The sequence below is a fragment of the Mytilus galloprovincialis genome, chromosome 2 (assembly GCF_965363235.1).
Source record: "Mytilus galloprovincialis chromosome 2, xbMytGall1.hap1.1, whole genome shotgun sequence".
NCBI lineage: Eukaryota > Metazoa > Mollusca > Bivalvia > Mytilida > Mytilidae > Mytilus > Mytilus galloprovincialis.
In genome coordinates, this window is record NC_134839.1 from 98,665,597 (window position 1) to 98,682,269 (window position 16,673).

The following is a 16,673-nucleotide window of genomic DNA, read 5'->3' on the forward strand; positions in this document are numbered from 1 at the left end:
GGTCTCGCTTTTGATGCTGTAAAGAAGTTAAAACTCTGCCGTTGGACAAAATCCAGTGATCCGACGATAGATTTCTTTAGTTTAATTATTGATTAAAATTTCATAAATAAATAAGTTGAAGAAACAAATCGATACACTATAACTTATTTTCGTCGGAAAGGACAATAACATTGAAACCACACTCGTGGTTCATATTCAAATTAGCAGGGTTGACATGAAGTTGTGTTTCAAGAAATAATGAAAATATAATATTGAAACAGCTATTTGACATTTAAGTGCTAATTAAATAACAGAAATATGTTTAATGATCAAATAAATAAAAACATAGTTTTTCTACTTTTATTTGATTTAACTAAATAATTTCATAATCCACTGTCACTTATTTTACACTATGAAATTCTGCATTCAATTCTGCAAAACAAATACATTCAATGTTATTTTCTAAAATGTTCAGAAATTAAAGAAAATTAACAAAACAATAACATAGTGTAAAAGTGATAAATTTCTGGAAAACAACTCGGCACAGTGAGATGCAGAGGCTAATTAGCATCATGGCACTGCAGTGAACTGATAATCTATTTATAGCTGGCAGTACTAGGGTTAGCTACAAAATTGTAATTTTTTAAGTTTCCTTTTTTTTCCAAAGAATTATTAAAATCTGCCAGAAGGCAAGTCAGAACAATTTGTAATGTTACTGTTTGACACAAGGGTAGCTTTTTCATGATTTTACTTGATACAACAATAATGTTACAATTGTTGCACACTGTCTTATCCCTTAAAGAGGTCATGCAATACCATCAGTTCATGTTGGTTACCTTTCTCTTTCTCTTCTTATTTAATTTATTTCAACATCAGTAAATTACTGTTGCCTTTGTATACACACTAATAAAACCATCTATAGAAAATATAAAATGGATAATATAAGGAGTTTGATGCATTGATATTTACTGAAAGGGGAACAGATTATGTGTGGAAAAAGCCCCCCTTTTCACTTGATTCCTGAGTTATCTCTACAAAAACATGTTTCACTCAAGAAAGCACCCACACACAAAAAGTAGATGCGCTATTTGACCTTGAACTTGTCCAAAAGGCTACCATGACATGACAATTGGCAGACCATGGTTAGATCTGCTATTGCTTGCAATGGCAAATCTAGTTATTATTAGTAATACTTTTAGGAGATTAAAGAAGGATGTTCTTAAAGAATTACCAGCTAAAGTACGACAAATGGTACTTTTAGATCCTGGTGCAATTAAAAGTACTAAAGATTTAAAGAAGGCTTCAAAAGTGATGGACCTAAAAAGTTTGAAGGTGAGGAAATATATGCTAATTGTAGATGGAAACTGTTTTCAGGAACACATTGTGGGTCATTGAAATGACACAAGGAGTTATTACTGTAGAAATAGCTGTATTATCTGTATACCTGACAGAAGTTGATCAGTTATTATGAAGTTGTCTTTTATGTTTGACTGGTTTTCAACTACTATGGAATCATCAATTTATTTCGTGGATCAAACAAGTCAACCCTGAATTAAAAATAAATTATAGGCTTAAATGCAGTCTTTGCAAAAACACAAAAAAGAATATCCACAAAACTGCAAATTATTCTCAATCCACTAAAACTAGTACAAACAAAAAAAATAATCCACAGTAATTAATTTCTAGCAAAAAAATATTTGTCAAAACAGTACATGTATCAAAACTAAGTAAAAGTTTTTCTTAGCAAAAGATTGACAGAACTACATTGTATGCATATATATATGTGTGTGCAAGTGTGATGGGTAAATTTGCATTTAGATATAAAGATAAATTAGTTAAATAATCAATTGTATGTTCTCTTAAGTACTTATTTGATGAATCATGAAAAGGTACGAAGCTTTAAGTGTTTGACAGAAATTTACTGGTCTTTCACTGATTTTATGTATTTAGTTTGTTTGATAAGTAAGATAGTCAGTAAGATAACGAGCATCAACATCTGAAGTATTTTGTTGTGTGGTGTTTTGCCAACTTCTTATCTCCTTCCATGTTCACATTGGTTGGCCTGACTCCCGTTTGATACAGAAACTAAAGAGATCAAAACAGGATCCACTAAAATTTTGTGTAAGGCTAAAAAATTCTTAATTCCTGAATAAAACAAAACAAAACACACTATATGCATGCACAAATTATGTATATTATTCATACAGAAGATCAAAACTGACAATTTAATCAAACCGACATGATATGATATGGTGTCAAAGATGGCTGAAAGTCATCTACTTTACTTGGATTATGTCATATTTCAGGGTATGGAAAGAAGAGGTGCTCTGTTAGAATATTTCCACCATACAGGAACGGCCAAAATACAAGCTGTAAAGTAAGAATTGTAATAGATTTTATCTGTTGGAATATTTCCCCATACAGGAACGGCCAAAATACAAGCTGTTAAGTAAGAATTGTAATAGATTTTCTCTGTTAGAATATTTCCACCATACAGGAACGGCCAAAATACAAGCTGTTAAGTAAGAATTATAATAAACTTTATCTGTAAGAATATTTCCACCATTTAAGAGGGGCCAAAATACAAGCTGTTAAAGGGGCACTAGCTACGAGATATATACAAAATCTATTATATTATTTTTTTGCTCAATCATTAATGAAATGCAAATAGTGAAATAATAATTCGTTTTTTGCAACCAATATGGTTCAATTTTGTAAAAATAATCTTTTTTTTTTTTATTGATGATGAATTATTAACTTACAAGTTAATAATTCGACCTCATTGAATCTGTATTCATGTGAACTTCAATTTAACCCCTTAACTTGAGATGGGTAACACGTGAATTGTATGTGTAAAATTATTTAAAGGAAAAGAATGTCAACACTGAAAGTGAAACAAAGGTAAACATTTGATTGACTGATTCGATCCACAAAAAAATCATCCTTATACAGGTAAAAACGATGATAAACATTCAATTTCAATGCAAAAAATGTGGTTTTTTTTTGCAAAAAAGGGAGATAATTTGGAATAGTCTTTCCTTTTTATAGGAATACTGTTTGCCAGTTGATTTTCATTATAAGTGTCAGAAACAGGGTGTCAAAGATATATATGTGTAGTTAGTAGTTCAACTTATTTTGAATTATATTTATTTGACAAGTCTTTGTATTTTATAGATTTGACATTAATATGATATAATATATTTATAAAAAAATTTCAGAGATTATTTGACAGATTTATTTGAAACAGACAGAAAATTTTTAATGTTTGCCCATCACCAAGAATTTTTAGATTCCGTAGAAGAATTAGCACAATCTAAAGTAAGTAAACTTATATATGAAAAATAAGATCAAATTTGTATTCACTCTTATAGAAATATGCTACAAATTTTCTGGCAGATGATTATCAATAAAAGTGAACAGACAAATATGAAATACATGTTTTGGCAAATAAGTCCTTGCTGATATTGATAGGAGTTTTTTGAAAAATGAACTAATTTAACAGTTAGAAAAACAAATTAGAACTAAAAATATGGAAATTATTTAAAAATTAATTATTGCTGTTGTTTTTTTTACAGCTTGGAAAACACTATATCCGAATAGATGGAAAGACATCACCAGAAAATAGAAATATTTTCTGTAAGAAGTTCCAGGAAAATCCAGATTATAAACTGGCTATTTTATCTATCACAGCTGCTAATGCAGGCATTAATCTATCAGCAGCTACTTTGGTTGTGTTTGGGGAACTTTTCTGGAATCCAGGGGTTTGTATTTAAAAAATTGTAATCAAAGTCATGTTGAAGATGTTTTTGAATAGTAAATTGAACTAGATATGTTTCTAGCATTGAATGTCATGTGTTCACTAGTTATCATTAAAAATCAAACGTCTTGGCAGATATCAAAAGTATATATGTGTTTTACTTGTTGATAATATGATTTGGGACATGCATCATTGTTAATTTTAACTGGATAACATGATTTAAATGATTTTTTTATTTTTTTATTCCAAAGACCATAACATAAATCAAAATGACTTTACCAGATTATGTATATAATGAAATTCTTCTTAATTTCAAACTCATTTTTGAAATGGAATCATTCCATCATCTTACACAGAAAGACACATGAAAATTACTGGGTACTGTGGATTCATCACTATTTGTAGGATACCGTTTTATGTGGATTTCACGGTTAAAAGTTAACCAAAATTTTGTATGTTCAATGAAGTATAATTTCCTTAGGGCTGTATGGAAACTTTTGTTAAACTATAAAATCAAATGTCCCCAAAAATGCAGCTAATCCTCTATCCACAGAAAATAAGTGAATCCACAGTAATTCTGTGTTTTTTATGAAAAATATATGAATTCCTAGAATGACTATTTATCAATAGATACTTGTACAAGCTGAAGACCGAGCACATAGAATGGGACAACAGGATATGGTCAGTGTACATTACTTAGTTGCTCAAAACACTGCTGATGACCAAATATGGTATGTCAAGTAAAATGGAGATCATTTTAAAGAGTGTAATAGAAGAAATAGTCATTTTTTTTAAGCTTTATAAATTTCATTGTCTGAAAAAATATATTTTATTTGCAAAGTACTCATCTAGGGTATCCATTAAGTTATTTTTATGCCTCTTTATAGGCATTTATGTTTTTCGGTCTGAGCGTTTATTTGTTTGTTCGTTCGTTTGTTCATCCATTCAATAGTTTGGTTGTCTGTCACACTTCAGGTTAAAGTTTTTGGTCAAGGTAGTTTTTAATAAAGTTGAAGTCCAATCAACCTGAAACTTAGTACGCATGTACCCTTTAAAAGAGCTTTCTAATTTCAATGCCAAATTAGAGTTTTGATCCCAATTTGACGGTCCACTGAAAATAGAAAATGAAAGTGCGACTGGGGCATCCGTGTACTATGGACCCATTAGTGTTGGTTTATATATTAAGATAAACCTAATGGCTATATCAAGTCTGTAATTCGATACTTTTTGTTTGATGCTGTATATCAATCATATTTGTTTTAGGTTTATTGTATTGTACATACATTAGGTCATGAATATTCTCATTTGAATTGTTTTACAATTGGCATTTTGAGGCTGTTTTTAGCTTTCTATGCAGTATAGGTTTTTATACGATTGCAAAAATTTTAATTTTTTGGTCGTATATTGCTATCACGTTGGCGCCGTCGTTGTCGTCTGCGTCATCGTCCGAATACTTTTAGTTTTCGCACTCTAACTTTAGTAAAAGTGAATAGAAATCAATGAAATTTTAACACAAGGTTTATGACCACAAAAGGAAGGTTGGGATTGATTTTGGGAGTTTTGGTCCTAACATTTTAGGAATTAGGGGCCAATAAGGGCCCAAATAAGCATTTTCTTGGTTTTCGCACTATAACTTTAGTTTAAGTGAATAGAAATCTATGAAATTTTGACACAAGGTTTATGACCACAAAAGGAAGGTTGGGATTGTCTTTGGGAGTTTTGGTTCCAACAATTTAGGAATTAAGGGCCAAAAAAGGGCCCAAATAAGCATTATTCTTGGTTTTCGCACAATAACTTTAGTATAAGTAAATAGAAATCAATGAAATTTAAACACAAGGTTTATGACCACAAAAGGAAGGTTGGGATTGATTTTTGGAGTTGAGGTCACAACAGTTTATGAATTAGGGGCCAAAAAGGGGCCCAAATAATCTTTATTTTTGTTTTTTGCACCATAACTTTAGTATAAGTAAATAGAAATCAATGAAATTTAAACACAAGGTTTATGACTATAAAAGGAAGGGTGGGATTGATTTTTGGAGTTGAGGTCACAACAGTTTATGAATTAGGGGCCCAAATAATCTTTATTTTTGGTTTTTGCACCATAACTTTAGTATAAGTAAATAGAAATCTATGAAATTTAAACACAAGGTTTTTGACCATAAAAGGAAGGTTGGGTTTGATTTTGGGAGTTTTGGTCCCAACAGTTTAGGAATAAGGGGCCCAGAGGGTCCAAAATTGAACTTTGTGTGATTTCATCAAAAATTGAATAATTGGGGTTCTTTGATATGCCGAATCTAACTATGTATGTAGATTCTTAATTTTTGGTCCCGTTTTCAAATTGGTCTACATTAAGGTCCAAAGGGTCCAAAATTAAATGTAGTTTGATTTTAACAAAAATTGAATCCTTGGGGGTCTTTGATATGCTGAATTTAAAAATGTACTTAGATTTTTAATTATTGGCCTAGTTTTCAAGTTGGTCCAAAGGGGGTCCAAAATTAAACTTTGTTTGATTTCATCAAAAATTGAATAAATGGGTTCTTTGATATGCCAAATCTAACTGTGTATGTAGATTCTTAATTTTTGGTCCAGTTTTCAAATTGGTCTACATTAAGGTCCAAAGGGTCCAAAATTAAACTAAGTTTGATTTTAACAAAAAGTAAATTTTTGGGCTTATTTGATCTAAACATGTACTTTGATTTTTGATTATGGGTCCAGTTTTCAAGTTGTCCATATCAAGTATTGTGCAATAGCAAGAAATTTTCAATTGCACAGTATTGCACAATAGCAGGAAATATCTAATTGCACAATATTGTGCAATAGCAATTAATTTTCAATAGGAGTTATCTTTCTTTGTATAGAATAGTAGTTGATAATATATGTTGGAAATTTGCCAGACATGACTATGATGTCATTTTTATACGACCGCAAAATTTGAAAAATTTTTCGTCGTATATTGCTATCACGTTGGCGTCGGCGTCGTCGTCGTCGTCCGGCGTCCGAATACTTTTAGTTTTCGCACTCTAACTTTAGTAAAAGTGTATGGAAATCTATGAAATTTTAACACAAGGTTTATGACCACAAAAGGAAGGTTGGTATTGATTTTGGGAGTTTTGGTCCCAACATTTTAGGAATTAGGGGCCAAAAAGGGCCCAAATAAGCATTTTCTTGGTTTTCGCACTATAACTTTAGTTTAAGTTAATAGAAATCTATGAAATTTTGACACAAGGTTTATGACCACAAAAGAACGGTTGGGATTGATTTTGGGAGTTTAGGTTTCAACAGTTTAGGAATTAGGGGCCAAAAAAGGGCCCAAATAAGCATTATTCTTGGTTTTCGCACAATAACTTTAGTTTAAGTAAATAGAAATCAATGAAATTTAAACACAATGTTAATGACTACAAAAGGAAGGTTGGTATTGATTTTGGGAGTTTAGGTCCCAACAGTTTAGGAATTAGGGGCCAAAAAGGGACCCAAATAAGCATTTTTCTTGGTTTTCGCACCATAACGTTAGTATAAGTTAATATAAATCTATGAAATTTAAACACAAGGTTTATGACCATAAAAGGAAGGTTGGTATTGATTTTGGGAGTTTTGGTCCCAACAGAATAAGGGGCCCAAAGGGTCCAAAATTAAACTTTGTTTGATTTCATCAAAATTGAATAATTGGGGTTCTTTGATATGCCGAATCTAACTGTCATGACTGTGTATGTAGATTCTTAACTTTTGGTCCCGTTTTCAAATTGGTCTACATTAAGGTCCAAAGGGTCCAAAATTAAACTTAGTTTGATTTTGACAAAAAATGAATCAGTTAGGTTTTTTGATATGCTGAATCTAAAAATGTACTTAGATTCTTGATTATTGGCCCAGTTTTCAAGTTGGTCCAAATCGGGGTCCAAAATTAAACTTTGTTTGATTTCATCAAAAATTGAATAAATGGGGTTCTTTGATATATCAAATCTAACTGTTATGTAGATTCTTCATTTTTGGTCCTGTTTTCAAATTGGTCTACACTAAAGTCCAAAGGGTCCAAAATTAAACTTAGTCTGATTTCAACAAAAATTGAAATCTTGGGGTTCTTTGATATGCTGAATCCAAAAATGTACTTAGATTTTTTTATTATGGGCCCAGTTTTCAAGTTGGTCCAAATCAGGATCTAAAATTATTATATTAAGTGTTGTGCAATAGCAAGTCTTTTCAATTGCACAGTATTGCGCAATGGCAAGAAATATCTAATTGCACAATATTGTGAAATAGCAAATTTTTTTTTAATTAGAGTTATCTTTCTTTGTCCAGAATAGTAAGCAAGAAATATCTAATTGCAAAATATTGTGCAATAGCAAGATTTTTTTTTTAATTGGAGTTATCTTTCTTTGTCCAGAATCAACTTAAATCTTTGTTATATACAATATACAATGTATATTCACTTTTTACTACCAACTGATAAATTATAATAAATAACATTCAGTGATAACAAGCAGTTTTTTTTACATCTTAATATTTTATGATGTATTTAAATGAGTAGTTATTGTTGCAAACTCCATTAGAAATTTTAATTGAGATTAGTTTTGGAATAAGGGAAAGGGGGATGTGATTAAAAAAATTGGGTTCAATTTTTCTCATTTGAAATTTCATAAATAAAAAAGAAAATTTCTTCAAACATTTTTATGCCCCACCTACGATAGTAGAGGGGCATTATGTTTTCTGGTCTGTGCGTCCGTCCGTCCGTCCGTCTGTCCGTTCGTTCGTCCGTCCGTCTGTCCCGCTTCAGGTTAAAGTTTTTGGTCAAGGTAGTTTTTGATGAAGTTTAAGTCCAATCGACTTCAAACTTAGTACACATGTCCCCTATGATATGATCTTTCTAATTTTAATGCCAAATTAGAGTTTTTACCCCAATTTCACGGTCCACTGAACATGGAAAATGATAGTGCGAGTGGGGCATTCGTGTACTGAGGACACATACTTGTTTTGAGAGGATTAATATTCAACAGCATAGTGAATTGCTCTAAGAGAAAACAAAAATTTTAAGTTCATTAGAACACATTCATTCTGTGTCAGAAACCTATGCTGTGTCAACTATTTAATCACAATCCAAATTTAGAGCTGAATCCAGCTTGAATGTTGTGTCCATACTTGCCCCAACCGTTCAGGGGTCAACCTCTGCGGTCGTATAAAGCTACGCCCTGCGGAGCATCTGGTCTATTTTTATTTGCCAATAACTTTATGTAAATAACTTCATTGGAAATTTGCCAATATAAAATGTTGCTGATGAAGCTTTTTTTCCTTATCTTATCTAAAATGTTTTTAGATAATGTATGTTGGACATTTGCCAGACATGACTATGATGTCATTTTCTATTTTTATTTGCCAATAACTTTATGTAAATAACTTCATTGGAAATTTGCCAATATAAAATGTTGCTGATGAAGTTTTTTTTATTGTTTTATACAATAAACAATGTATATTCACTTTTACTACCAACCAATCTTTACCATTCACTGATAACAAGCACTTTATTTTACATTTTAATATTTTATGATGTATTTAAAAGAGTAGTTATTAGGGTCCCCTATAGTGATCAGTCTGTCCATCCGTCCGTCCATCCGTCCGTCCGTAACACTTTGTGTCCGCTCCAGATCTAGAGAACCATTATGATTTCATACTTTATACTTTACATGTTTATTAACCACCACCAGAGGGCATGTCATGATGTATGTACAACTTCCTAGGTCAAAGGTCAAGGTCAAAAAACTTTGGTTTCAGTTGACAACCCTGTGTCCTGTGGTGAAGATCGTGTCCGCTCTATATCTTGAGAACCGTTATGATTTCAAAGTTTATACTTGACATGTATATGAACCAACACCAGAGGGTGTGTCATAATTTATGAACGACTGCCTAGGGCAAAGTTCAAGGTCAAAAACTTTGGTTTCAGTTGACAACCCCATGTCCTATGGTAAAGATTGTGTCCGCTCTATATCTTGAGAACCGTTATCATTTCAAAGTTTATACTTGACATGTATATAAACCAACACCAAAGGGTGTGTCATAATTTATGTGCAACTTCCTAGGTCAAAGGTCAAGGTCAAAAACTTTGGTTTCAGTTGACAACCCCATGTCCTATGGTAAAGATCGTGTCCGCTCTATATCTTGAGAACCTTTATCATTTCAAAGTTTATACTTGACATGTTTATAAACCAACACCAAAGGGTGTGTCATAATTTATTTACAACTTCATAGGTCAAAGGTCAAGGTCAAAAACTTTGATTTCAGTTGACAAACCCATGTCCTATGGTAAAGATACAATTTTTTAATGCACATTATTCACAGCGGGGCCCACAGAGATGGCTCCCATCTCAATGATATCTAGTTGTTGCAAACTCCATTAGAAATTTGAATTGATATCAGTTTTGGAAAAAGGGAAACGGGGATGTGAAAAAAAAGGGGGGGTTTAAATTTTTCTCATTTCAGATTTCATAAATAAAAAGAAAATTTCTTCAAACATTTTATTAAGAGGATTAATATTCAACAGCATAGTGAATTGCTCAAAGGCAAAAAAAAACCTTTTAAGTTCATTAGACCACATTCATTCTGTGTCAGAAACCTATGCTGTGTCAACTATTTAATTTTAGATTTAAAAAGTTTGAAGAAGAAATCTTTAATTGATTTGTAAAATCTTGACATTTTTTTTGTGTAAAAAAAACCCATGTAATGTCAACATTTGATCACAATCCAAATTCAGAGCTGTATCACGCTTCAATGTTTTGTCCATACTTGCCCCAACTGTTCAGGGTTCGACCTCTGTGGTCGTATAATGCTGCGCCCTGCGAAGCAACTGGTTTACATTGTTAAAGGCCATACCTTGACCTATAGGTGCAAACTTCTACATCATTTGGTCTCTGGTGTAGAGTTGTCTTATTGGCAATCATACTATGCCTTTTTTTTTATTCCGGGTCACATTTTATATTAGTTTATAAACAAATGTTGAATTCAAGAATACATGTTCATGCATACATATGTTTTATTAATGCCCGCGTCACACTGTCCCGATTTTTATATACGATGGACAACCGAATGCGAAAATTGTAAGTTCGTACGAAGTTGGTCCCGATCTCGTTAAAATACAAAAAAGTGACTGAAGCAAGTACGATGAATAACGAAGTCTATACGATGGTGCCGAAATTATATACGATAGCAAAAGATGGACATACGAAGGTTAACCGAAGACGGGTATTTAAGCTTCATATCTCAGCCGAAGCCTACACGATGGATCACGAAGGCTACACGATGGGTTACGAAGGCTACACGATGGATTACGATGTCTAAAAGACGTCGTGTACAGCTTACGATGCATTTAAATTATATGCCGAAGGCATCACGCGTTTTAAATTGTTTGATCAATATTGAATATATATTATATTGTACATTTAATTTCTGGTTTAATCATAAGACGGAAGATCGTGGGCTTGAAGGGTAAAACAGAATTTCGACAACATATCGTTTCTGTACAAGTCTGCCATGCATGGCGGGAAATCGATCTTTTTGTCTAATTCTTATAAAACTTAGTTTATTATCCTCTCGCCTACTACATGTAAGTTGCGTGTAGATAAAATTGTTATGGACACTCTAGAACTAAAATGCTCAAAACTTGGTATGGTGCTACTCGTTAATAATGTTTTAAGCGCTATTGACTTTAAAGTTCAAAGGTCAAGGTCACAGTGGCAGTTGTAATACAAGGCAATATCACTCTTGTGGACACTCTAAAACCAATATGCTTCAAAAGATTTTAACCACATTTGGTATATTGTTCCTCCTTGTAATGATCTGACCTTTTTTACGTTCAAGGCCAAAGGTCAAGGTCATGCAGATGGACTTGTTTTTTCTCCTTGAAATAGCATAATACACAGGAAATTGGTTGCTCATTTTTTTACCTGCTTGTTCTAAAGACAATATTAAAGGTATTTCCAGTTACTGAATGTTTTTGTTGATTTCTAAAAAAATAGTTTATGTATCAAATATGCATATTTAATTTACCATTTTCTGCATGTGTCATATACAAATATAGTGTCCATATTTGTCCCCAATATGTTACATACGAGGGGATGCCACGCTCGGCATTGCCTTGTTTGAACTGTAAAATGTGTGCACTAGTCTGAATAATCACCCATAATTATGCCCATATTTACTGATCTATCTTAAAGGTAAGGTAATGGGTTCGTTGATCCCTTTTATTCAAAAAGAGCTCTTTCCAGGAGAATATCATAATAATATAGACAAAAGGAAGGATGTTGGGGAAAGCAACAAATGCGGCAAAATATGACATATAGAAAACAAAACGGTTATGGAGTAAACATTCGTGTGACGACAACTCAGACGATACATAAAAAATCAGAATAATGAAGAAAAAGTTGGTTTCCCTATATACGTGTACCTGTAGTGTTGGTGTACGAGGCGCGTTTATGATTTTCATTATGTTACTTGATATGAAAAATTGACAAAAAATAATATTTTACTTGTAAAATTAAATCCTGAGCCTGTAATAGCTGCTCTTCTTGTTCCATTTGAATAAATAGAAACAACGCTGTCGCCTTTCTTATTCTCATAGAATCATATGATATGAGCTCCATGTTTTGTGAACGTCTTTCTTAACTGTCGTATTAGACTGACCAGTGCATATCGCGCATGGCACTTTAAATGTATTTTAGTGCGAAAATTAACTTACATTTAGCTGAATTCATTGCCGTCGTAGTTCCATCTTGTCGCCTTCGTACTTTTATTCGATGGCAACACGACGGGATTACGAGGTCTTTACGAAGTCGTGTTGCCATTGTAAGACCTTCGGGTAGCTTCGTGATTCATTCGTGTAGACATCGTAATGTCAAAACTGCCCGATGGAAACGATGGAAACACGAATGCAATACGATGTTCAAAGATGCATTCCCGGTGACATTACGATGATGAGGATGGTGATACGAACTGAATACGAACCCTCAACATCGGACGCACCTTCGGGAATTTTTTAACATGTTAAAAAATTTAGAACCCTTCCCGAAGTTGTCCCCGAAGGCTAGAAAAAGTGGCCGATGGTTCTACGATGGTTAAAGATGGCACTACGAATAGCCCGATCTGGATACGATCAGTCCCGATTTTGAAAATTTCCATAATCGTGTTGCCATCGGCGTAAAAATCGGGACAGTGTGACGCGGGCATAAATATTGTTATATTGATTTGTTGATTTTTATTTTGAAATGATTTCTGTTTTCATAGTTGATACTGGGTGTCTCTGGATAATTTTTTTTAATACGTAATAATTATAGGTATGTAAAAAACAGTTTTAACAAAGTTCAAAATAAATGTATTATAGGGATATTACTTCGCACTTTCCAAAAAAATGATAAAAGAAGTATTTCAGTATAAAATAATAAAGAAATAATACTTAATGTGTCGATCAATGGTAAATTACCATTGGTAATCATTCTGAAAATAATAAATGAAATTTGATTATATTTTCTTATTTATAGGCCCTTGGTACAAAAGAAATTAGATGTTTTGAATAAGGCTGGCCTCAGTAAAGATGACTTTTCCTCTGCAGATACAACAACATTAGTACTGAAGGTATCTATAATTCAAAGTATCCTTGTTTTTGGTTTCCTTGTTGAATGAAGATTGTAATTTTTTTCTTCAATGTTTTTTTGGTTGTGGGGAGAAGTTGCATATTGTTTACCCTTTGTCCTTCCTGTGAACTGCATAGGGTAACTTACAAAGTTTTCATATTTTTTTATATTACACATGTCATGAGTACATATATAGTTATCAAAGGTACCAGGATTATAATTTAGTACGCCAGACGTGCATTTCGTCTACATAAGACTCATCAGTGACGCTCATATCATAAAAGTAATAAAGCCAAACAAGTACAAAGTTGAGGATATTATCAGGATTATGATTTTTGTCAAACTTTTCCCCAATGACACGATGAAGTGTGTGATTTCTATTTGAATGCATGCAGGCTACAGTAACAGTACAAGTATTGTCTGAACTGAGATTTATATCAGTATCAATCTAAAATTTTGTGTCTGTTCTGCAGGATAGCAGGCAAACAGATCTGATGCAGTACTTTGAGGAATCCTTTATAGAAGAGGATGACAGTTTTATTGCTGAAAATATTGACCAAATAGAAGAACATGATGACAATGGTGGGTTTTACTGTAGTTTTGATGCATTAGATACTGACAAAGTAAACAATTATAATCAAAAACTAGAGGCTCTCAAGAGCCTGTATCGCTCACCTGATTCTACTTGGGTTTTTGAAATCATATATAAAAAAATATAAAATTTGGCTAAAAGTAACAACACTTGGCCAGCACCTCATAAGGAAAGGAACATTCATGCTGTGTTTGATTTCATTCAATTCAGTGGTTCTCTAGAAGAAGACTTTTGTATGCATTTCCCATAGGGTCCTATGTTAAACTAAGTCCCCCCACTGGCGTCCATCTTGGATGTTGCCATGACAACAAAGTAACAACACTTGGTCATCATCTCATTAGGAACATTCATGCTATGTTTGGTTTCATTCCATTCAGTGGTTCACTAAAAGAAGACATTGGTATGTATTTCCCATAGGGTCCTATGTTAAACTAAGTTCCCCACTGGCGACCATCTTGGATAATGGATCGGCTACAAAGTAACAGCACTTGGTCAGCATCTCATAAGAAAAATTTTTGCTATGTTTGGTTTCATTCCATTCAGTGGTTCTCTATAAGAAGAAACTTGTATGTATTTCCCATAGGGTCCTATGTTAAACTAAGTCCCCTACTGGCAGCCATCTTGGACGTTGCAATGACAATAAAGTAACAACACTTGGTCAGCACCTCTTAAGGAACATTCATGCCATGTTTTGTTTCATTCCATTCAGTGGTTCTCTAAAAGAAGACATTTGTATATATTTCCCTTAGGGTCCTATGTTAAACTAAGTCCCCCGCTGGTGGCCATCTTGGATAATGGATCGCTACAAAGTAACATCACTTGGTCAGCACCTCATAAAGAACATTCATGCCATGTTTGGTTTCATTCCATTCAGTGGTTCTCTAAAAGAAGTTATTTGTATGCATTTCCCATAGGGTCCTATGTTAAACTAAGTCCCCCCGCTGGCGGTCATCTTGGATAATGGATTGGCTACAAAGTAACAACACTTGGTCAGCACCTCTTAAGGAACATTCATGCCGTGTTTGGTTTCATTCCATTCAGTGGTTCTCTAAAAGAAGTCATTTGTATGCATTTCCCATAGGGTCCTATGTTAAACTAAGTCCCCTGCTGGCGGCCATCTTGGATGATTGATCGGCCACAAAGTAACAAAACTTGGTGAACACCTCATAAGGAACATTCATGCCAGGTTTGGTTTCATTCCATTCAGTGGTTCTCTAGAAGTTCAAAATGTAAAAAGTTAACGATGACGAAACGACGGACGCCAAGTGATGAGAAAAGCTCACTTGGCCCTTCGGGCCAGGAGAGGTAATAAACATCTACATGTCACAATATTGTCGTCAAGGCACTCGCTATATTGCAAGCCCTAATTTGCTTCAAGTTTGGACAAGTTATTAATATGGTTTCATGAATAAACATCTGACATCAACATCAAGTTTTAATTGGACAAAAAAATATGTAAAGGTAGCCACAACTTACTTAAATAGAAAGTTACGATAAAATGACGCTAAAGGCATCAGTTATCTTTCATTGTCCATTTGTACTCTTGAACAAACTTGATTGGACATCCCATTTGAAAGCAAAACAGAAATTTGAACTAAAGCTGCTATCTGGACATATAAAAGAAATGAAAAATGGATGAGAAAATGCTTTTTTTTAAGTTTTAATTTGTAATTTTCCATTTCCTTTTTATTCATTTCATTGCCTACCAGAATAAGAGTTTACGTTCCCTTTTCAGTAGTTTTTTTTTTGCAAAATTTGTGTAATCACATTGATAAGGTTTTACCAATAATCAGGAATCTGCAGTTATAGATACATTGTTTTATTTCTAAACTCACAGTACTCATTTTGAAGAACCGATTAAAAATGAATTTATGTTTTACCATTCTGTTGAACATTTTTTTATTTATTTCAGTGGTTCATGATTCACATTCCAAAAAAGATGGATCATTACTTAACTATTTTTCCAGTAAGAAAAAGGATTCTTCTAAAAATGTGCCAACAAGTAGTTCATTTAAAAATACTAATACTCTACAAACGAGTGGACAATGTGTTAATATTGAAGGTCAGAGTTCAAAGGATGACTTTGAAAATGACCTTGAACTGTTAATGGAGGATGATGATTGGGATGAAGAGCCACAACAAAAGAAATTTAAAACTTAAACTAATATTTTCATTTTGTGCAATAATCAAAAGATCTAATGAAGGTGCTATCTGTTTTTGGTGATACATGAAAAAAACAAATACTTATATTAAAAATGTTCATTCAGTAAAAGGGACTTTCTTTAAGTTATATGAGCCTCTAGCCTTTGTTGGTCTTGTATGATTTTTAATTTTAGTTTTTTTTTTACATATTTTAAAATTATGACGTCCATTATCACTGAACTAGTTCACCGGTTTGTTTAGGGTTCAGGTGAAATGCCTCCGGGGGTGTGAGATTTTCTAGCTGTATTGAAGACCCATTGGTAGCCTTCATCTGTTTTTTCGGTCTTTGGTCAGGTTGTTGTCTCTTTGACACATTCCCCATTTCCATTCTTAATTTTATTTAATGTCCCATTGAAACACATACTGTGGATTTATTATTATTCATTGGATACCAATTTTCGTGGTTTTCTATCAGGTTGTATGCAGATTTTGCCAAAACCAAGAAATTACATCGCCACGAAAAGGCACACAAAAATTGGTACCCACGAAAAAATAAATGAATCCACAGTAAAAACCTTTTGTAAATACCACAACA

General features: G+C 33.0%; 1 protein-coding gene across 2 annotated transcripts in view; it reads left to right on the forward strand.

Annotated features, from left to right (window-relative positions):
- LOC143065054 (SWI/SNF-related matrix-associated actin-dependent regulator of chromatin subfamily A-like protein 1) overlaps positions 1-16,208 on the forward strand; it is a 34,382-nt gene extending 18,174 nt beyond the window's left edge. For both annotated transcript variants that reach the window (XM_076238368.1, XM_076238367.1), the window contains 8 exons: positions 1,179-1,311; positions 2,286-2,356; positions 3,198-3,297; positions 3,555-3,740; positions 4,367-4,467; positions 13,252-13,345; positions 13,818-13,926; positions 15,849-16,208. In XM_076238368.1, coding sequence (XP_076094483.1) covers positions 1,179-1,311; positions 2,286-2,356; positions 3,198-3,297; positions 3,555-3,740; positions 4,367-4,467; positions 13,252-13,345; positions 13,818-13,926; positions 15,849-16,096 — 1,042 coding nt within the window. In that variant the 3' untranslated portion in view covers positions 16,097-16,208. The remainder of the gene's footprint in view (positions 1-1,178; positions 1,312-2,285; positions 2,357-3,197; positions 3,298-3,554; positions 3,741-4,366; positions 4,468-13,251; positions 13,346-13,817; positions 13,927-15,848) is intronic.
- Positions 16,209-16,673: the final 465 nt, after the last annotated feature.